General features: G+C 32.5%; 1 protein-coding gene across 4 annotated transcripts in view; it reads left to right on the top strand.

The window, feature by feature from the left end:
* Nrx-1 (Neurexin 1) overlaps positions 1-24,901 on the top strand; it is a 111,717-nt gene that overhangs the window by 39,989 nt on the left and 46,827 nt on the right. For all 4 annotated transcript variants that reach the window (XM_089706953.1, XM_089706952.1, XM_089706951.1 and 1 more), the window contains exons 4-5: positions 7,978-8,122; positions 20,544-20,685. In XM_089706953.1, the coding sequence (XP_089563079.1) occupies positions 7,978-8,122; positions 20,544-20,685 (287 nt within the window). The remainder of the gene's footprint in view (positions 1-7,977; positions 8,123-20,543; positions 20,686-24,901) is intronic.

Raw genomic sequence — 24,901 nt, 5'->3', positions numbered from 1 at the left:
TTAGTCGAAACGAAGACTAATTTCTGAACGAAAATTCTATTCAACAATTAATAGTTTTATCAACTAACATTAATTACCTAATTTATACTAAACTTCCACCACTTAATTATAGCTTCATATTTTCTTTGAAATTACAAAAGAATATTTGGAACACCGTAACAGACAGACGGACATAAAATGCTTTATAAAAAATATTTTCCCGCAATCTCGAATACCGGACACGGTTAAGGTCCGGACGTATACGGACGTCTGAAAGGCGGCGTCCGGGCTTTGCAGAATGCGTATGTAAAAATATAATATGATGGATGGCAGGGAATTTTCCTGTAGAGCATTTGCTTTGGAATAGCGGCTCCCAAAAAACTGTATAAAATTTGAGAAATATTGGTTTTAGCTGTGCGCTATAAAATTTTTACCATATTATATATACAGAAAAGGTGTTTATTATTTTAAACAAAAATATTTCTATGTTAATTTTTCCGTTTGAAACTATATTTCAAACGAACGAATTTAAAACGAACCTCACAGAAGTGACCTTTCATTACCATTTGCGATGGCTTGAAGTTCTATCCTATCTAATATTTAAGATGGAATTTTCGGTAGCAATATTGAAATGATTTCCGCTTTATCTACCTAATAGCTCGTCTGGTGTAATTTCAAGCGCTTCACCAATTTAATTCGATTACGGCAAGGCGGACGTTACCGAATAATTACTATTCCGATGGATACACTAGGCGGCGGGTACACTGACGATTAATAATTACGTATAAGGCTCGGTGTGCACTGTTTGTTTTGTACTTTGGTACGTGTTACACGTTGTAGTACATAAGTTGTTAAACACTGGTCATAATTTAGAATACGGTAATTACTTAGTGAGCAAAGAAGGACAATTAGTGGGTCAAAAATTAACCTAAATATTATATTTTAATTGTAATAAGTCGTATGTAGTAGTTTATAAAACGTGATGTAAGTTTATAATAAGATTTATTACACCATGTCTTTAATAAAATGCCTTTTCCAAAGACTGAGCCTTAAATAAAATAATCATGATTAATTAATTAATTGATTATTATTATTAAATTAAGGAGTAAAACTAACTCTTGCAAGTAGAAAAAATTAAATTTCTAAATACAACTAGATCTTTAATAAAATGTACTTATTACTATACGTTACAAACGTTCGTGTATCGCACAGCTTAACAGTTGGGGTTACTGAAATATTAACGTGATAAATTCTATATCACCTGCGAATCCAGTACTTATCCAAGTATACTAAATGGACGCTATAAATCGTGTATTTGTAGTGATGATAGATAATGAAAGTGGTCGGATTTGTAATAGGCTTCATATTTTCTGTCATATATTTCTGAAAATGAAATCATGTAATGGGTAGCCTTTATTATTTATTGTACTATGTTCTTTTTGTACCACTGATTAAATTTTCATAGACGGATCACGTCTTTAAATGAAATATTGTACTCATTTCTTCTAAATTTCTTAAGAATTGTACTTTTGATAAATGATTTTAAAACCAAAATCACAAGCGAAAAATGAATGAATATAATTATTTTACATACTATCCACTCATCTATTTGAAATCGGTGCTCTACAGACGGACGAGTTTTTGGAAGTCTTTAAAAAATTCACTTACGTATGTGCGTAATAGGGATGGAAATTTAACCTCTCGCTTGAAACACCGGCTTAATTGGAATAAATCTGAATGACGGTAAATCGTATAAAGATCAAGTTAATAGGTTTCCTACAACTAGGTCGTACACTATGTATTGAATGGATGCCTGTTTCGTTTTAACGTGGTGTTTGTATAATTTTGTGGCGTAGTTTGAAGTTTTTGTAGAGTGAAACTTGAGTCGTTTTTAAATGTTTGGTTTGGTCTTTTGGAGATGTACCTACTAGATGTTATAGTTTTTATCACATTGTATGTTTTTCTTTTTTATTGAAATGTAATTTTTACCTTTTAAAATATAACATTTTAACATTTAGGTACCCTGATATTTGGAAAGATTTCCTCAACATTTCTCATGATTTCATCCTAATATACCCTTTATAAAAATCTCCGTAAACAAAATACCAATACCACTATTACTTACAACATTTTTTTAATTTAATAAGTTGAAAAAGTAACTTACGGACCCCTAAAAGTTGGGAGTTACACTGGAATTTGCACAAGACTTTGTCGCTGGTCATTTCTCCCGTCTCAGCGAGCACACATCATAAATATTAATGAGTGCTACATATTTATGACTCTCTGTTAGTGTAATTCAATTTTGTAACCCGCGGACATGTTGTTTCTAGTTTGAGTTTTATTTATTAATAGTTCTTTTTCAGGACTTGACTTTTTATGGATTTTTTTGTCGTGTTTAAGTTCTTTTTATGTGTCCAAAATAGAAATCTCGGACGTTAATCTTATTTACCTTTTAGCAATCACTCCCACAGTGTTGTTATTACTTTGTATAGTGTCTTCCTATAAACGTTTAAAGAAGTACTTATGATTGAGTTTATTTTCAGAAATTTAGAAGCAAACCATTCTGAATTAAACTTACTGAAATACTTTAGCAAAAAGGAAAATATCCGAACATTTGCACACCTTTACTGACTGACTTCGCTCGTGAAAAAAATCTTTATACACATCTACACATTATAAAGAAATCTATATCTCCCTTTAAATAGAACAATTGTTGTTTGAATAAAAATAATGAATAAAATATATTTGTAGAAGTGTTAAATAACGTTTCAAGTATTGTCAAAACGTTGTGTTACATTTAATAATTCATTAAATACAAGTTCTAGAATAAAACGAGCTTGTCCCAAACCCAATCGGGATCCTTTGAAAGTTGCCATTCTGGTAAAATTACCTCAATAAAAGTGGGATAGGAACATCTAAGGAATCTTAATTAAGTCTCTTTAAATTGGCTTGGTGCGAGTTATGCGCTGTAGCGATGTTGTGAAATTTTAAAGGTTTGTTATATTGCTTTTAAGTATTTGCATTCGTTATAAAATATAGTCTTTATAGTGCTTTGCTTTGAATAATTTCGTAAAAATCTATTATAACTATATTTAAACAAAAAATCGATTTATTGTTTTGTTATCTTAAAATCGGGACTATATAAGTAAAGGTTTTTATTAAAATTTTTATTCATTAGGTATAAGTTCAAGATTGTTACAATTAAACTATTTAAATTTAATTTTATTGTGAATTCCCATAAATTTGGGTACCTATACCACAGTACTCACATAAAAAAGGTGAAATACTGAACAATGTTAAAAAAACTCCAGATCGCGTTCTCTCCTCCCTCCGTCCATACACTTCCTAAAACAAGATGGTTACCATGAATTATAGTGTCATTAACACAAAAATACCTCATTTTTCCGAGAGTTCCTGAGAGCGGAGTCTTAGTTAAGAGATTTAATGGGATTAACATTGTGAGCTATTAGAAAAGTTTCGACAGAATACATTAAGCGATTAACAAACATTTTTGGAATACAAGAAAATTTTTATTCATCTGTGTCAGTATTTCTGGGCTTTAAATTTTAAATAAAATAGATATTAAAAATGTATATAAAAAAGTAAGCTTTGTTTAAAATATTTAATTCCTTTATAGAACACACTACACAGTACCTAAATTTATTTCGATTTTACGTTACGTCCAACGGAAAAGCTATCTATTATCTGTGACCAAAATATCAAACCTATTTTTGCTAAACAATAACATATGCAAACATAATCCAGCTACCAAACTCAGGGGTCAACATAAACTGGTCATCCCCACATCTCAGTTCACACCAAACTATGTAGAACTAACCTAGATGTCCAGCCCTACGTGACTCATTATGCACAAACATCGCTTCGCAATCATTGTGTGACTACATTAAAATATTTTGTGTCAAGTGGCTACAAGCCAAATTTTAAAGCTTTTTGACAATGCTTTTGATGTCTTTTAAAAGCTTATTTGCCACATCTGTATATAATAGTGCCGCATCTGTAAGAGAATCTTTGAAGAAAATTTATATTCTAGCTTCAAAATTAATAAGTTTGTTCGAATAGTTGATACAATCTTTAACATTAGGAATATCAAGATAATGTTTGGAGCGCCAGCCTAGTAAGCCTCTGTTTTACCTGCGATTTTCCGGGATAATAACTTAAACGAAATATAGCCTATATGACTCAGAAACTCTGTAATTTTCTGGTCATAAATGAATTATTATCAAAATCTGTTACATAATTTTTTAGTTTATTAAAAACAAAGAAAAAGACGTGTGGCACTCGGGGACTGCCGCGGTAAATTTATTGCATGCTATGCCTTCAAGCCACACCTCCGCTCCCGTCGGAGTGGGGAGCGTGAGGTTTTTCGTTACTTAATTTCTGGATTCGGTCCCCGCGCTCAAGGCCCGCGATAGAAGCTATGCAATAGCTTAAAAACCAAATCTCTTACAAAAGTATAGATTTATACCTATATCACGTTCTTCTCGATGAAAATCATACATAATATAATCCCATTGTATCGGGAGCATATTTTTCAAGTCCTTGCGAAATATTTTGCTCGCAACTGCAGATAAAATACGGTCCCTGTAACGGCATCGGCGTACATAAATAACTAGGCCGTTGAGTTTACGGCATTTTTGGCTCCGGCTTGAGGAATTGCTGAGGTAAGCTGTTTTGCTGACAGAATAACCGCTTTATATCCATCTATATGACTATGTCTTTAGGCAGTTATTTATTGTTGATGTTGATGCAATATTAACAATGATGTGGACTTGAATTATGTTATGTATATCGTTGATGTAAGCAAAATTTTGTAAGTATTAGTAGATGACTGAGACCCACTTCCAGTAATATGTTTTTATCGACAAGTAGTAGAATCCAGTTGGTGATAAGTTCCATAATATATTATCTGCTTATACATTGACCAAACATGCATTAATAAAAAGACTAGTTTGTCCTCATAAAACATTTTGAATTGTAACAGTAATGAATAATTTATTCGGGATAGTTCTCTCGTTATTTAACTTAATCACAAAGATAAATAAGATCCAATAGACAAAATCTTTCACAAATTATCATCAAATCATATATAACTGAATATATAAACTACCCACAAAGGTGACATTTTGTATAATATTAATTTAGAATGGATGGTATAAACTATAAAGGGTAAAAGGGATTACTTTTTTAGAAATACACTGAGAGGGTGCAAAACCTTTATTAATTGACATGTCGATTGGCAGGATGGATAAGGTCACTTTGCCTATTTTAACAGGAGGTAGAACGAATTCATGAATGAAAAGTTGGTACTAAAACACGTGAGATGTACAAATAGGTACATAGATTGTCTAGTGGCTAAGTAATTTAATAAATGAGGACTGGACGAAGGTATAAATCAATGGTTTTAAATATGAAATATTTGCAAAAAATGACCTTTATTACCATCTTGTAACTAAAAGGAAAAGTAATTATCTTAAGAATGTACTTATTAGTGTTTCATGTTTAGATAACAGTATTTTATATTCCCAGCGGGTTGTCTGGCGGATGTCAAGCGATAGCCTCGGTGCTGCTATTAATTATTATAATTTTTTTTATTGTTATACCCCGTACCCCGCGGTTTAATCCTCATTTGGAATATTTTCCCTGCCTTTGCAACATTTTGCTGAGGCAGGAAAAATATTCTTCGCTCCTATTAGTCGTAGCGTGATCTTGCATAGCTTATAGCTTTCTCCGAAAAATGGACTATCAAAAACAAAAATTATGTTTCAATTAGAATCAGTAGTTTCTTAAATGAGCGCGGTTAATCAAACAAACAAACTGTTAATCGTGAGTTTGCGGGATCGAGGATATTCTAAATTTTATAATATAAATATATAGCAAAACAAATAAAAAGCAAGAGTATTATTACGTCTATATCTCACGTTGAACGTTCAGAAACAGGTCACGCGATACGGACTCGTCCATTGTGGGCTATTGATGCCAGTCGAGCGGGTAAGCGATAAATGTCGGCCAATTTTGATACCTTTGATGTTATCCTTTGTTTATGTGTGTGTATATGTAGATAGAAGTCAATCGAGTGTTTTTAATTTTTGTTTTATAGCATTAATTGTATAGTATTTGAAAATTTGAAGAATAGATAAACTCGACTGTGTGACGGGATTTAAATCCGTATTACCTGCCTTACCGTGGCAAATCCTTAGGGCTTAGAACTTTGGTCACCTGCGCTAATAAAACTCAATCTAACTTGTCTGTGAGTTTATTCGTTTACAATTTCTTAAGCTTAGGTACACATGTAAATTTGTTTCCATTTATGGGCAAATAAAAGTGAACAAAAGAAATAAACCTGCCCTATTATCATAACCAATAGTATCCATCAACGCAAAGCTCCGAACAAATACACCATTATAGTTATTAAACGTCAAAAAACTAACAAATGTTGACTTGAAAGCGATTTTAAATTACATCGCCGAAGACACGTCAAGCCCAAGATATATTGTGGCGATGGAAGGGGACGGCTGATAAATTGCTATCTGTCCTTGTCACACGATGGCTTCGAGATGTCACGTTCTTTGAGGTTGCTTTTTAAAATTCATTCCAAGAGAAGCATTCTGTTTACTTGTACTTTGCTGTCTTATGTTCTTTTGAAGGCAATTTTACCACAAAGCATCGTATAAGAAGATGTGATAAAATAAATGAAGCAGTATGTACTGTGTATTCTAAGAACAGGTTATAAATTTTAAAGATTAACAGCTGAAGATATTACATTGTTTTAAAAGTACTTAATAGGTTAAAATGAAAAAGCGTAGTTACATAATATGATTACAAATGGACAAATGCGTATTACAATGTTAAATTCCAAATATTTGTAGACTAACTCATATAATTTGTAAATTCAGTGAACCGCAAAGCCCAAAAGATTAAAGAGATTCGTTCTTTAGCCATGAAAGCGTAAAGATAAAATTACCTTCACATTTTTGATAGATATACATACGGGTAATCATATAAGTATTTGTTCAGTTGAAAACAATTTGTTTATACTTTAATCAAATATATGGAAATTGCTCTATGGAACATCTGTTGCACTTACAGATTGCACTATTATGGTATTTTTTAAGACGACACTTAAATGAGGTTGCATAAATTCGAGTAGAAAGGCTTTTGAGCTTTATATGATTCAAGGATTAGGAAGTTGCCTATAAAAATACATAACACTGAGCAGAAACACAGAAAAAGCCCATTATGAAACAGATATAATATATCTATTATTAAAGTGGGACGCTGACTCTTAAGTATTTCGAGTTTGAGACACATTGTAGGCGTAATGATTAAGCAAAATAAAGATTTATTTCCATTATATCTAGTATACAACTGCATATCACGCTTCACTTACTTCCTATGATATGTTTATAGAGTATCTTTACTGATACCAAGTTTACTGTGTCAACAATAATTTCTGTAGTTGCTCGGAGACAGGAAGTTGTGATCCAGTTATAGCCTGATGCCTAGGAGAGATGTAAAGCTATAAATGCTCCATTTATCTAACGTCGTGTCGAATTTTTGTCCCCTGGGCATAAGAGGGTAGATGGAACTTAGTTGCGTTCTATTGTGCTATGATATCTTCTGAGAACACTGTCCTGTTGTTATTGTTTAATTAATGGCATGAAAGCACAGATTTGTAAGCATTTAAAGTCCCATTTATCATTAATAATGCATTGATAATGTTGAAGTTGTTTCACTGGCACATACATCATACAACAGCTATTTGTTGTTTTTTATTTACTAGCTATTTGTCCATTTTGCCCATAAGTAAAAAAAGTTATCTGTATCATTCGGAAAAGATGCCGCTTTCTAATAGAATTTCTTTTTAATGTATCGTAATGTTTTCCAGTTGAATAAATCATTCATTTGAAATTCATTTGAATAATATTTGTATAGATAATTAGCGTATTTTTCAGGTTTAATCTTAAAATCCCTTTCCAGATATAACTCCAAGCTGTCAACGCTCGCACTACCGTCCGTGATCTTCGAGCCCAAGTTTAAAGGGGCTGTGAGGAACTTGGTGTATTCAGACCTGCCGGGGCAACCACCGCGGAGGCAAGAGCTCAGGCACTCGAGGGATCTGAAGGTAAGCTTTTGGAAGTAGTTTAAGTGGGATTTTTGTACATATTATCGGTCAAAATATTAATTGAACTACGTGCAATCTATAAGCTATGTGTGACTTGAATTTGATATAATTTATTTTTGGCTATTAAGTTATGCATGGGTTTTCAACAGATTACAACAGAAAGTATTAATTGTTTAGTTTAAGTATACATTATACATTCACAAAATAACATCCATCAATTCTTACAAAATTTTCTCAAAATCTACATAATACCTTCCCGTAAGCAAACTTCTATAAAACACAAACTTTCCCATTAAACATTAACTGGTTTGTTTCGTCGTGTCAAACGTATCACCTTTAAAATACACACACTTTTACCTTTACCCATATCAACTATTTGATTCAAAGTCTATAAAAGGTGATGCTATATGTAGAAGCAGTCCGTTATTTCGGGGTGACCTCTTGTCTGGTTCGCTATTTAGGCGTAGCTTTGACCCATTTGAATTTACAATTAACGTGCTCATTTCTGTTTGAGAGCTTTTTAACTGCTCCAGTTTCAGTTAAACTGTTTTAATTTAAGTAGTTTGTTAATACACTAGCTTTGGTTACACTGTATTTAAGATCTCGTCAAAATTTATCAGGGTTTTTCCTTCTTTTTGTTTTATTTTGGTAAGGAATGAGGAGCAATTAAAATACAAATTCTGTTCGTAGCTTAAAAGCTTATTTTCCAAATTGTAATATTAATTTGAATTGTGTAAATAAATTACGCGAACTGAGATAAAATTCTTGGAAATACTGTAGATTGGATTGTTTGTGTTCAGTTAATATTTTCTGTACTTGTCTAAATAAATCTTTAAGTCAAGTCTGGTAAATTTACCACTAGGCGGGTTTATATAGAGTGACCACTGACCAGCTTTGCGAAGCAATTTCTAAGCAAAGCAGCTCGATCTGTGTGGTCCTATATAGTTTCATAGAATTTTATAACATCAATAAGCCCTTCCACCCAGAACTCCATGGTCGTAACTCCACACTAACCACTAAACCAGCATACGCAAGGAAGTATCGACTATTAGCCGTAAACCATTGTTAGTTGAAGGGACACGAATGTTCTCGAAAGTTCTGCACCAATAAATATCCTGATAAACCCAGGGAAGATTTAGAAAGGTAGGCCTGAAAAACGCTCGGATCTCGGTTTCGCTCGTAAAGGACCTTTAAGTAAATGTACCGAGGTTATTTTATATATACGTAGATTTGTAACAGATGTTAACACAGCCATTCTTGCGGGATAAAGAACAATTCTTTCTACTTATCATTGAATTTCTAAGATTTTGTTGAGATATAATATGCGCAAATTGGGGTACTTAATCAGTTATAGAGGTTCTGAATAAGACCTTTATTTGGCTATAGTTTTTCTATATTTGCAATTTGCAGAAATATTAAAGATTCAGACAGTAAACTCAATTTTTTTTCATTTGGACTTCTTTTAGAAGCGCTTTTTAATTTTTCATAGAAATTAGGTTTGGATAGCAGTTTCGGAGAAGGGTAGAGAAAAAACTCACTTTAATAACCATTTATATAATTTTCATTAAACAGGACTGTATAAGAATAGCTTGATAAAGCCGTTGCATACTTAATTTAAACCCGAGACACGTACATTAAATAAATCTGAAGTTCCCGTTAATGTCTCCTCCGAGCTATTTCCCTTTGTCTTTTTAGATATACTGTACGGTATTTATTGGGTTGTAGAATTTATATGTATTATTAGATAAGAGCTAGATATAAGGAATTGTTCTGCAATCTGTTACTGTACCAAAATAAAATAAAATAAAATATAAATATTTATGGAACTAACTGTTTAAATCCAAGCTATTCTAACGCGTTTTATCGATGTAATCTGTGGATGTAATGTTTGTTGAAATAATCTTACGTTTTTGTTTATATTAGAGTAGGATTTACATAGATGCGTCAGAGTAAATATTCTCGCTTCCAAGTATCGTGAATTTGGGGTGAAATAACATCCAGAAAAATGTCGTTTTTAACTCTTCGTGGATTTTTTTATGTCCTATTAATTAGCATGCTGGCTGAAACGTATTGCCATCTTTATCCGTAACATATTATGTACGATATGTATTAGTAAGTAGCTACCTACTCCTTCCTAGTATTTTCATTAAAATGTGTTACATTTTATTTCCAAGATTACGTAGTTTTTGCTAGAAAAGAAACCGTCTATCCTTACAAATTAGGGTAAGGTTGCTCAAGTCGTACCACGGCGTTAGTCGTACCCCACCAATATCTCGTCTCATACCATTGAATTGGGCCATCTAGTGTTGTTAACGTGAACTATTTAGTCGCGCGAGCATGCGTAAACAAGTGGTCAGGCGGTCGGCTTCGTGCAGCGAAAATAATTCAAAAAATAAGTTTTTTATCACTTTTCATGTAAAATTAACGACTCATTCATAAGCTTTTTACGGCAGGAATGTTATCTTTATATTTTGTCTTTGATTACAACGATTTTTAATGCTTATCTGTCAATCGTTTGGGCATACTCAAACAGGAGAAAATTTTTAGGTTGTGTTAGTAATTTTATTTTTCAACCTCAAAGATACTGCTGCTTAAGTCGTACCTGTTAAAAATTCTTTACTCGTACTTCTATTTAGGTCTAAGATTATGTTATTCACTAAAATAATTACCAAATAATATGCTGAAGTTAATCTCAGACTGAATTATTTGTAATTTTAACTTACTTAAAATTGATCTCTTATTATTAAGAATTTTTCTATATAGTTTATTATATCTTCACTAAAGTGTATTTTCTAAGTACGACTTAGGCTGTATGTGGTACGAATTAGGCAACTAGGCGCCTTAATCGTACCGAAGGTATGTTTTTGAAAAACGTTAAAATATATATTTTAATATTAACATAGTAAGTTTCTGTGATTTTTTAATAATAGACAACTAAATAAAGATTCAGTAAATGTGGATTATTTTGTATTATTTCAATTGTCGTGAATATTATAGCATAATTTCCTTAGGGGGTACGACTTGAGCAACCTTACCCTATATTACGGAATTATTATGAAATGCACTTGGTACTCCTTATTTCAATGAAAACGTGTTTCAATAATTTCTTACGCAGTCTTGATATTCTTTCATGTTTGGAGTTTCGCTTTTCCAAATTCAATAACTCTTAAAAGGATTCGAACTCGGTCAAGAGGAAAGTGATCTGTATCCTTTGTGATGAAATAACAAGTCTTTTTTAAACATTTAAGATTATAAATATATTGTAAATAAACAAAATTTTACACGTATTATATTTTCTTGTAACTATATTTATAGGTATTTATAGTACAAGTTTACAGGTGCCTATGGCTGGAACCTATCTATACTCTAAATATTAATATGTGCTAGGAATTATATAATAGCAATAATAGTATCAGTAATAAAAGAGAGAGGGAATGTAGTGTAGGAAGTGTACTTATTATGGCTTGCAAAAGATATTCGTAATTAATTTTCAATGTCATTTAAAATTTACCTAATAAGAATCTATAAGAATCTATTTGATGAAATTGCGTGTTAGTGAGCCTCATAATTTACGAATATTCGTACTGTTAAGCAAAATTTCTCCCATTACACAAAACATAAGATTTCTTTTCTTTCGCAAATTCAAAACAGTATTATCTATAAAATATGAATTAAAGAGATAAATTGTTTCCATTCTGAAACTATTTCATAGATGAAGATATGAAGATAGGTTTGTTTACCGACCCTTAAAAACTTGTTCGTCCACGTAATAGCATTTTAATGGGCCTTTTACCTTCGCCCTTATAGAAACGATGTGAGTAATTGACGGAACTGTCATATTTTATCGAATATTCACGTTATAACTACGTAGTTATTTCTATTGGTGAAGTAACAACTGTTTATCAAATGTTTGGTATATCGTTAGTTAAAACAACATTTAATTTGTTTACATGAAATAAACTATTATTAGATATTACTATAATAATATATTGGTTACTGGCTTTTCGCCCCTGCAAGAGTTGTTTAAAACATAACAAATTATATACTAAAATCTTCCATTTGAATCACTCTATTTAAAAACGCATCCAAATAAGTTGCGTAGTTTTAAAGGTCTGCAAACATAGAGACAGACAGCGAGAAGCGACTTTGTTTTATGCTATGTAGTGATGATGAGAAGCAGTCAAAAGTAAGAATTGTGACCGTCTCATTATTGTTTTATGGCAATATTCATAATATACTATCATACATATTGATATCATATGTATAATAATCTTATATACGGATAAGTTAACATAAATAAAGCAGCTTTGTATCACATAAATGAGAAATGTTGTTTTTAAAAAGTAAAACAAATATCGAAACTCTCGGGTTAATCCTCCAACAAAGGTTCACCTTGCCGAGATTGAAATTGATCGGAGTTGCTTAATTAATGAAAAATTGCTGTTTTAAGTATGTACTTTTAATGAATCACGTTTTCTGTGTTGATTATAATACTAGCAGTGAGCGTCCGGTTTCGTTCTCTAGAAATTGTCTTTATAATTTAGATACTAAAAAGTCATCTCAAAGTGGAAATAAAGAATCTTTCTCAATTGTTTTAAATACTAAGAAGATGTTGGGTTAAAAGATAACGAAGTTTCTTATTTATTGGCTGAAATAGAGTAAGTAGAAGATTTTATCGTTTGTAATGTAATATCGAAAAAGTTTGAATAAGACAGCTATTTCAAATGAAATGAAACTAAGATAATTTCTGATATCGAAAAGAAATTGATAACAATTGTTCGTTCACAGACAAGCAGCGAACAACATCGATTTATACTGATGTAAATAATGAGAATACATGTTACGGGCATGTAGGATTTTTGTAGTAAATATATTTTTCGTAAGTATTATATACAGTTTCAAAATTGATATCTTTTCAACAGGAAAAGCATAATTAAGACCCTTTTTAACAGAATTGCTTTATGCTGCTACATAATTATATATTTTCCCTCTTGTAGAAAAGATTTTCTAAAAAAAAAAGCTCTACCATTTACTTACAGAGTTCAAAAAGAAAAAACTACATGCGATAATTAGAAACTCCAAGCCAATGTCATTATATAAATTGAATCTGAACCTCTAATAAAGTTATTAAAGAAGGTAGTTAGGCGTAAAATATTCAATCTAGGTTGTTAGCTGCCTAGGGTTGTTTCGTTACTGTAATACCCTGCCCTGTACAATTTAATATTTGTTTAATTAAACCACTCGTTGCTATAACTATTAAAGTATATATTTAAAATCTAATTCGCTTACTTAATAACAAATGTAAGAACTGTTGTGAAATGCTTTATACGATTTAACATAAAAACCCAATCGACTTTAAAATTTATTTTACCATTATCATATACGTTTTTTTTTAATATCAGGGACCATGGTTAATGCAATCATTATATGAATTTGCCAGTCAGTTCAATTCACGGTGTAAACTGACTGGAAATAAGAGGTCATAGTATTATGCCCCTGGTAATCCTGGCCGTAACCGAGGACATTCACTAGAAATTTAGTTTCTAAATGTACTTATAAATTATAATACTCCTTTAGAAATAGTCTCTTATTTGCTTGATAATTATTTTTAATCTTATTTGCCTTGTTCAAGAAATTAATTATAATACGATAATTTAGACGATAAATAAACGAAACAAGATTCGAAAATTAAGAAAATTGTTCGAAGGAATAAGACAATAAGCTGATATTAAATTCTATAGAAAAGTTCATAATAAAATATTCTCAATACACTAAAAGAATATAAATAAGAAGATAACTAAGGACCAGTTTCATAATTTGCCAATAAAGTCAGTCAAATATTTGATAATGTTGACTTGAATTTTCTTATATATTTTAATTAAGCCCATTAACATCTAGACTCTAGAGAATGCGTATTTTGTGTTTCTTTTGTTTCAAATTATACAGTTATATGGTTTTGGTGACGTTTTCCATCTAATTGGTTTTTACGAATGGTTTCATTTGTTTGTTGTTTGAGCAACATTAAAACAAAAATTTACCGTGAGTTGGGAGCTTATTTCTCAACTTTCGAAACAAAAGTTTAAGCTTAAGCGCAAACACGTGAGATGACACGTGTCTATTTATTTATTTATTTGGTCAGTAAATTATTAACGAATAATTCCTAGAACTTGTGAATGTGTTAAAACATACAATTGTATGTGTTCATAGATAAACTTATTGAAAGAACAAACATCTTCAAAGTGGTTTGTTTATAAAACGTTTGAAAAAAGAACTGTATTTATACATATAGCTAAATCGTTGAATGTTCATTAAGTTTTTTTTCCGGATAGTTCGTCAGAATATATTATGCATAGACAACTTTTTTTTTTACAAAATCACCCCTACAAAAATATTACACTGGTATGCAATTTGTACAGGTATCGTACAAAGGTAGTTACGTAGTTTCGAAGAAAAAAAAACGCGAAATGCAAGCGAGCAAAGCGCGGAAAGCCAGCATTAAATAAACAAGAGAATTATTGCTTGAAATAAATTTTCATAAACTGTAGACATGTTTAACATCTCTTTGCTATAAGGCAATAAAGGCTCGATGGAACCTCATTGAAAATTCAATATCGTCGGCGGATAGAATAAACAGTGATGGGAAAATAAACCTTGTCCGCGAAATTAGATTTTAACAAACAATGTTAAATATTATATCGTCCAAACATTTGATAATTAAAATGATATATTGTGTAGGTATATTAAAGTTGAGATATAATGTTTGTGTATTTTGGAACGTTTTATACTATTTATCTAATATTTAATATCTTGTACGAAGTTTAATATCATCTGAAGGAATATGAGGCTGTATAACCAGAATAAATATTTTTATCTTGTCTTGTTGAATAGTATGTATCTTCAAGTGACGGATTTTGAAATTTTACGCAATAGTATCGAACCTTCTCAAAAGAAAGAGTATATTTTTAGATTTTATTTACGATTGTAGGATAAAAATGATAGTTTCATAAAAGAGTATATAAATTCAACTAGACTGCTATAAAATATCACGCCAAACTTATCAAGCAGAATCGCAAAGTATTTTGTTCAATTCCATCGTGAAGTCGCAAGGCAGTTAAGAGCGTCATAACGTTCATGTCACAGACAACGGCAGTGCCTTCGTATAAAGTTGAACATCTGACGTACCGCGTCGCTAATGGCTGGGAGACATGTATACTGTGACATGACTCGTCACTCATGTGGTACTTTTTTACAACTTTTTTAAGAAAAATTGTTTGAAAAGTTGACTTAAATATTTAAAGGATTAAAATGTTCGAGTCACGCCTCACGTGTATTGTATTTTTAAATGATTTCTCAATGAGGTTCTTAATTCTCGAATAATTATTTTTTACTAACTTTCCACGCCCGCTTTGTACGAAGGCGGCGAAGCTTTACAAATTATATTACACTAAACTACATCTACTGTCTGAAATAAATGAATAAATAAAAAACTTCCTATTGAATGAGTCTATCTTTAAAAACACCATATATAAATCCGTTGTGTAGTTTCAAAAGATTATTTATTATGTATTACGTAGAGAAAGATAGAGAGCGGGAAACGACTTTTATGTTATGATTCATAATAATTATAATTTACCGTTAAATGTACAACAAAATTACATTTTTCATAACATTACATAGTCAACATTAATGCTTATCTCATACTGGCGTTATCGTGCAAGTTTATGATCCCATTACAGAGATTATCATACAGCCTCCTATAAACTGTTCCGGGTCTAACACATGGGAGGAGCTATTGAAAATTTTACGTCCATACCGAATATTGACAGACGGTCGGGCGCTACGCCAATAATGAAAGTTGAATATAGGGCACAACGTTATGTTTACCAACGTACGGTTTTACTTAAATATTTCAGAGTCAACAGTTCTCTCAGATGCGGGTAATTGTTTTAAATTGTATGTCTTCAATTCGTATATAATATAAATGATGTTATGTAATAATTGATGAAATACTATTTTAATTATTATGTTCTTCTCTAGCTCTTTATTTCCAATATCGAATGCAATAATTTTTGTAATTAAATCTTTTATAAATTGGGCTAATCTAAAGCTTACGATAGTGAATGTATTCTCATAAGAAATACATTATCTTCGCAATGGGAATGTATTTTTTTTTTTATGGTAGAAGAAGGCAAACGAGCCGACGCCTTGCCTGATGTTAAGCTAAGTGCGCCGCCCATAGACTACCGTAACTGGGTTACGGGTGTTGCCTACTGGTAGAGGGAGAGGGACAGGATATTTAGTAAAACGAAAAATAATATTAAGGAAATGGCTTCAGTGGATCAGGGAGTGGCTTAATTTATTGGCCCTTCAGGTAGTCATAGGCTCTCTTTTGAAAGCCTTCATATTGAAGCTGTTCGGGAATACAGACTTTGGCAGTTTGTTCCAAAGTACAGCAGTACGCGGAAGAAAGTTGCGCATAAAGCGCACAGTTGTGCTTCGCCAACCGTCCAGGTGATGTGGATGGAAGAGGTTCTTGTGACGGGATGTGCGGTGGTGAAACTGTGCTGCAGGGATAAGGTCAAATAGTTCTTTAGAACACTCCCCATAATAAAATCGGTAGAATATGCAAAGAGACCCTAAGTCCCTTCTTAATGACAGAGGGTCAAGCTTATCGGTAATCCTGGGATCGGCGATAATTCGAGCTGCCCGACGTTGAATGCGGTCAAGTGGAAGAAGTTGGCACTGCGGGGCGCCAGCCCATAGATGAGAACAGTACTCCAAGTGAGGACGTACCTGCGCCTTATACAATAATAGGAGGTGACTTGGCTCAAAGTACTTTCTCGATCTATTGAGGACGCCCAACTTTTTGGAGGCCAGTTTTGCTTTTTCTTCCAAATGACCACGGAATTGCACGTCACTCGAAATATCGACGCCCAGAATTCCGATGGACGGCGAAATATTAAGGGGAGTATTCTGAAAGCGAGGTGAATGGACAAATGGGGACCGTTTCGCGGAGAACGCGCAAACTTGAGTCTTATTGGGGTTAAATTCGACTAAATTTAGTTTACCCCATTCTGAAACTTTTTCAAGGGAAGTTTCAATTGATGAAACAAGTTTGTTTCGACACTCAAAAACAGTTTCGCTGGAGGATTTTGCCTGGCCGGTATAGCTAGCATCCCCTGTACTGTCGTCTGCATAGCAATGTATGTTGCTAACTTGCAACATATCATTGATATGCAGAAGATCATGTATGTTCTATTGTAATGTTTATGAATATTATGCTTTGTTGTGTGTTATATTATATCCAAATTAACAATCTAGTCTACACAATATTTGTTATAAGAATAATGTAGTAGCAATATGAAAACAATTTCGTTATCTCGATGTACGTTTTGGCTGACAGAGTCACAAACTTGCCAAATAGGTCAAAAGAATTCTTCAAATAAAACTATTTTAGGACGCGTACCATTTTATAAATGTGTTACTGAAACATGTCATGCTATTGAGGCTTTTACTATTTGTTTGGTCTATTTCGGCTTAGATACAAATGTTTTCTTAAGCTTCGCTATAAAATCTGTTTCATAACGCTTTAGGTGTTATGTAAACTACATAAAAAAATAATGCGTGTAAAGCAACAACAAAATAAGGTATAGGAATCGCAAACTTATACAAATGTAGTTGAGTTATTGTTGAATTTACAAATTTGAGTAGTAATTGTTTAAAAGCTTTTGTTGGAATAAGCGGGCGATTTAATTTCAATGAAACTTTGTATGTTTCCACGACCTACGCAACGCCTACGTACACTACGTAGCTGTTATATCGTCGTAGCTACCGTAGCAGTGCTACGCGGAATTTTTAAGCGTGGGAGGATAGTTGAAATACAATTTCGTCGTTAAAATGTAATTGGAATTTTTGTTTGGACGAATTTGAATTTAAATATATCGTGTACACTTTCAAATTTTAAATTCCATATTGTCTCGAATATTTTCTTGTGATTACGTTGATATTGTTTCGTCTTTTATAATTTATTTTTTAGTAGAGTAACTCTATGTCATGATTTTTATTTTTTGGGTATTATGAAGGCACATGACGTGATGGATCATTCTACAGGTTACAACTTTTTTCCATCAGATGGGACGCAGGATTTACCTTGAGTTGTTAAATTTGTATAATTGACCTTTTTAAATAGAGAATACGTTGACGCATAGTTTTCAGTGGCCTTCTTACGGGTATTGTATTGAATTCAATCGCGATTATAAAAGACTCCCATCTACCGTTCTATAACTGATATCAATTTCTCCTTAGTCATCAGTGTGTGTGTGTGTACAAGTGAGTATATACAATATATGTGTGTGTGTGTGTGTGTGTAAGTATATAACGGGAAAGGGATACGAGCGTGACCCAATTCGAGTCAGAGCATGCTCTTGTACACTTTCACTGCGGAAGATTGTCGCATGGTGTGGGCGTCAAATAATGATTCGTGCTTGCAATGATATTCGTGACCTAACATTATTAACTTAGCGACGTGCTATTTGGACCTTGTGAAAGGATTTTGATAAAATTCTGAATAAAAAGCCATTATTTATAGAGTAGTTAATGGAGCCTAAGTGTTTCGTCTTTGAACGTATTTCGCAACAATTCATGGAAATGGCTTAGAATAATGTGAGCGACCTAATTTGTATATGGCTAAGTGAGAAATAAAAGCTTTACTTTATTATAATAATGGAAATTGGCGCTTTAAAAAAAGGTAATAAATGAACGAATAAATTAGCTTATCTTTATTTATTGATCAATAAATTCGACATTTTACTTGTTTCGGGCTATAAACTTTATTAATAATAAGGCTTTGTCTAGAATAGGAATAATAAATAGTACCTATAAATTTTTTTATTTTAAATTCGATTGACAATAACTGTTACAATTGAGTCTAACGAACAATTCTAGTTATGCAATATGAAATTCAAATTGCAGCTTGCTATTATAGCCTATACTTATACTTGACTTAAGCGCGTCACACACGGTGAAGATACTGTAATATTTTTTTATATTACAGTATCTTAAGGTATCCGGTATCAGCGTTCTGACCACCATCCTGTTACAAATGACCCGAAACACTGACACAAAATTTCGGGTCATTTGTAACAGGATGGCGGTTCTACAGGGGTACGCAATGACAAAAAGAAAAATGATGGTCAGAAAGCTGATACCGGATACTGTAATATAAAATATTACAGTATCTTAAGATAAAATATTATAGTATCTTCACCGTGTGTGACGCGCTTTATAAATTATACCGATTGAATCTTCCCACCAATTGTCAATAATATAACAACGTAGGAAGTATTAAAATTGAAAGATTATGAATTTGATTGGGTACAAAAACACATACAACCTTGAACACCTTAAATCCCACACGCTCGGGACTTTCCTTGAAATACAATAACCTTATTTAGTAACAGTATGTTAGCCTGTTTTCGTTAACATCATAATATCATAGACTCGTATAATAATCCTCAGGTTATAGCCCATATAACGATCCTTCACTGCGTCGTTAGGATGTTCATAAATACATTTATTACGCAAAATATAGACAGTTAAAGTTCGCTAATAATGTACAATGTCATTATTAATAAAGTGTACTAAGAAATCATTTTGAAAGATTATTTATAATTTATTTTATGATGACGAAGCTTTGGTAACCATTTTTGATAGTTTTGTTGTTACCTTAGTGAATTGGGAATTACGTAAAGAACTCTTGGATAATTTTCCTCTGGTAGTGTTGTATTTGTTTAGTCCCACTACACTTTGAGATACTTCCCTTGTGGATAAATATCTTGATCACAATTGATCAGAGTAGAGTGGTGACTTCAGTTAAAATGGAGAGGCTCTTATGAACATTTCCTGTCTATATACAATTTTTGTTATAGAATCCATTTGTGAATGAATGCATGACTAATTTACATTAATATCCAAATTCCAATTGATAACTATCTTTTACATACTGCACCATTACGTGCTCGTAAATACACTATTAAACTCAAACAACATGATACAACATAAAAACAGCATGATTTGTTTCTATATATTTTTCATTATTTCTGATACGTTCAACTATAATGGGCTTCAACGAGTCATGAAAATCTATTTATAATTATTAAATTATTTAATCGGAGATCGGGCTACAATGATCTGAAACAAATTTTAAACAGATCTAATCAAAAGTTTTCGTTGAAAGTGTCACAAACCATCCATACTTTCGCATCAACGAGAATTAAACACACCAGTAAAATCTTACAGCTCTATTTCTAATAATATAAGGACTTATCAATTTGTTGGTAATAATAACGCATTACTCCAATCGTCAACAACCAACGCAAGCCACTCAGTTATCAACGATAGTCACAATAATGCATTGTTCCAGTCGTCCCGCATAACCAACGCGAGCGGGGACGCGTGCGAGCGGCGCGATCCGTGCCAGCATGGCGGGGTCTGTATTAGCACGGACGACGGGCCCATATGCGAGTGCCGGGATGGAGACTATGAAGGCGCTTTTTGTGAACGAGGTACGTAGCTGGTTGATATGCTCTCTAATGGGATGTGTTTATTTGTTAACAATACAGAATTACGAGTACCACAGCCGGAGGCCCCAAAAAGGCGGATTTACTTTTTAAAACTACATTTAATTAATTTTAACATATAATACCTATGCCTGCACGATGCAAACCGACGTTATATTCAAACAATATAATGTAATTGTAAAGTTCTTAAATACAAAAAAGCAGCAGCTAAGAAAATAAGTATTTATAAGGTATTTACAATATTGTGCGTGTGTGTGAACATGTGAGTTTTTTAAATCGATTTTATCTAAATGAGAGTGGGATATTCAAATTTACGTTATTAAAATATGTTATTAAACTCATTTATTATGCAAGTTCTCAAGGTGAATATTGTAACAATTTATACAAAAGGGAGGTACTTTTAGTTTTTCATACATTAAGATAGGGCGTCGCGAACTTTTCTTTTGCGCAACATAAAAAGTTTTCCTTTTATCTTAAGTTCTTCTTGGATCTGTTACTTTTGCTCGGGATTTACATTTCTTTTGAGTTATTTGAAGCTATGTTCTAAGAAGGTGACAAAGACTATAGAAATTAGTTTATTTTAATTGCGTACTTTAAAATATTGCTATATTCACAGAAACTCTACTGTAATAATGAATCTAATTCAAGAAGTTTTTATATTATTTCTATGTATAGGAAGGTGACTTTCTTTAAAACAAAAAACCTCTAAGTGACCTCTAAGATACAAAGTACGTTAGTTTTAAATGAGATTCTGAGTATCTATGATTTCAGATGAGTATCTCTCCATCTTCTTATATATAAAAATGAATCACAAAATATGTTGGTAAGCGCATAATTCGAGAACGGCTGACCCGATTTTGATAATTCTTTTTTTATTATATTCCTTGAAGTACGAGGATGGTTCTTACGTAGAGAAAACGTAAATATGTACCACGGGCGAAGCCGGGGCGGACCGCTAGTTCAATATGAATATATAAGCTTATTGATAAAACGATGTTTTACAATTTAACTATATATAATTTTGACAACAATTTATTTATCTATAGCGTGCTATTAAACCTAAGTGCTTTACAGAATGCACGTGCAATATAACTCAAGGCTTAGCTAAATAGTTGGTGTGTGTACATTCTCAAGTGGAGATGCAATTCGATCTATGTCTTGAGGAGATTAGAGCTTAAATTACACTGTAATTGCTTTTGGAAGATTTGAAATATACGTGTACGTATTCTTGCTATTCGAGGATGTCAGTATGAAACCTAGGTAACTGACAATTATGTTGAGATATCTAATATGTGTCTAGTATATACGTACAATATCCATAATCTATACTTATACATATTATAAAGCTTAAGAGTGTGTTTGTTTGTTTGTTTAAACGCGCTAATCTCAGGAAATACTGATCCGATTTGAAAAATTCTTTCGGTGTTAGATTGCCCATTTATCGTGGAAGGCTATAGGCTAAGGCTATCATCACGCTAAGGTCCACAGGAGCGGAGCAATGCGGGTGAAACCGCGGAGCACAGCTATTACATAAGTACCTACATTTATCTTCTTATATATAAAAATGAATCGCAAAATGTGTTGGTAAGCGCATAACTCGAGAACGGCTGAACCGATTACGATAATTCTTTTTTTATTATATTCCTGGAAGTACGAGGATGGTTCTTATGTAGAGAAAACGTAAACATGTACCACGGGCGAAGCCGGGGCGGACCGCTAGTCTTATATATAAAAATGAATCGCAAAATGTGTTGGTAAGCGCATAACTCGAGAACGGCTGAACCGATTTCGATAATTCTTTTTTTATTATATTCCTTGAAGTACGAGGATGGTTCTTATGTAGAGAAAACGTAAATACGTACCACGGGCGAAGCCGGGGCGGACCGCTAGTTACATATAAAATACAAATTACTTGACAACCACGACGTTTATCAAACGGTTCAATATCAGGTAGCATTTAGATTTTAGGCTGTAATAGTTTTCGAATGTGGTAATAAAATTCTATATTTACTTTATTACTACGAAAATCGTTTATTGTCCTATTAAACAGCAACCAGCAACAATCAAATTAGAACCGTATCGATTCGAATTACATTTTGCGTGAATTTTTAAACTGAAGTTTTATAATTTGAAATTACTACTACATTATTCAATCGATAATTTAACAAGGAATATTTTACACATTTTCATCTGGATTTTACAGCTCATTTTCGCAAGTCCTAGTTAAGTGCACTCAGATCTGAGCTTGAGTGTGGCGTGATGTTGGACTATTACATTCACGGTTTTAGTGCGAAATGCACTGCTGACTCTAGTTAAATTGCTGAACATTTGCCATTCTATTTATGCATGTAAATACTCTTTTATTTTGTGGATAAAGTGCTTTATGTTCTGAGCGTCGTTTTGCAGTTAATAGGTTGTAATTATATTTGTTTTTGAAACGTTCTTTTCCTATTTCTAAGCAAGTAGTACCGTCATTATGGGATCGCAATGGTGTATACGTATTGAAAATAAAATTTTCATCGAAAAGTTGTAATCTGTAATTGTATTATTGATTGCTATGTTTCTAAAATCCGCCACTACAATATTTGAATGTTTCCAGTGTATAAACTTACATACACACGAAATACAGAAAGGACGTATCGGTGTAGTCAGATACTGAAGATACAGACTTTATGAAGAAAAGTTGTCTGTATTAAAATTCCATACCTTCAAAGCAAAAGTATTAGTGCAACACATGTGAAGTGCTTCTAGGGAAATGATCTTTAAATCTTTTAAATAAACCGAAGCCACAAGAAATGGAGTGAAGTTTCGTAATAAGAGTTGCAATGTTGTTCCCATAGCTGTCGGCTCCTTCATAAGTTTAAGCGTGTTTCATTAAAGTTAATGGTAAGTTTGAGTTATGTGCCTGAGTATGGCCCGTGTGCCTGCAGGTGCAACTAATGTGCACGGAACATTACCTGCACTGTCGGGATTAATCATCTTGCGAGATTTCAGCATTATGTGGGAACTTTAATTATATTATACGGACAGTTATTTAAACTTGACTATTATTAAAATAGTAATTTGATAATACTATCTCAAATAAGCCTCTCTAATGTAAGCCTTGTTTAATTGGGACACATGTTTCGGACGTTGGCTATCTTGTGTAGCATCTCCACGGGACGAAAAATAATAATAAACTCAGAAAGGTCGATATAGAAGTACTAAAGACTAAAAAGAAGTAGATAGAGACATCAGATATTATGGGACCTTCACAAATTTAAATTTACGGTGCGATTTTGACTAGGATAGCCAAGATAAGCTTAATGCAAACTCTTAGGATACACAAAATCATGATATAATGTTCTCGTTTTGTGTATCCTATTCTAATTGTAAATTATTTAATTAAAATGTTACGAATGTATTCATTTACATACTTCATTCTTTATATAGTTACATCTTTGGAACTGCATCTTAATAACTTTAATTAAAGACACACTTCAGTATTTGAACTTCATTTTATATCTAATAATATTTTACATTTTCAGCGACCTGACAGAGACAAAATTACATTGTTATTCAAAATAATTAATGAATGAATGCGTGAAAGCAATTTTTCGGTTCAGTTAAAAATTAAATCCACGTTTTTTCTTTTCAAGCTATTTGTGTAGGTTTTTTCATTCACAGTTCAATGGTACAGATGATCAAGTGTGCTGTGTAGTATTGCCTACAATAATTTTTATTAAGAGGTCGTTAAATGGCATGACCGGTAAAATGTCAAGGTTGAAGGTTAGGGGTGAATGCTTCTGGCCACAGAGAAGTAATGGCTTAACATTAGGAAATATGGCATATAACCCTAAGAATTGGTTAAGTTTAGGGGTAAGGAGAGGTGATTTAACAATGTGTTTGGACGTTTTCTACTCGATTCGGTTATATTATATTCGGTGATAATGTAGGTAAAACATGTACTACGTAGGTATAGGTATAATACTTACAAACTAAAAATATGTTATTAAAGTATTATTGTGTTGTCGAATTTCCATCGAAATAGACGCTTGCACACAAGTAAAAACTATTTTTCGAAGAAACACCTAAGTATATGATATATTTATACTCTTCGTTTGTTATTGATTGAAAGAAAACTTAATTGCCAACCGTAATTAAACAAGTATTTATTGATGTTAACATATTTCCCAGTATTTAAATGACCTTCGCATTTGCA

This window comes from Colias philodice, chromosome 18 (assembly GCF_061535455.1).
Source record: "Colias philodice isolate Cphi_HAF_F1 chromosome 18, ilColPhil1 Martin Lab GWU primary, whole genome shotgun sequence".
Taxonomy (NCBI): domain Eukaryota; kingdom Metazoa; phylum Arthropoda; class Insecta; order Lepidoptera; family Pieridae; genus Colias; species Colias philodice.
The sequence above is the reverse complement of the archived record's forward strand: the minus strand, read 5'-3'. Positions and strand labels throughout refer to the sequence as shown.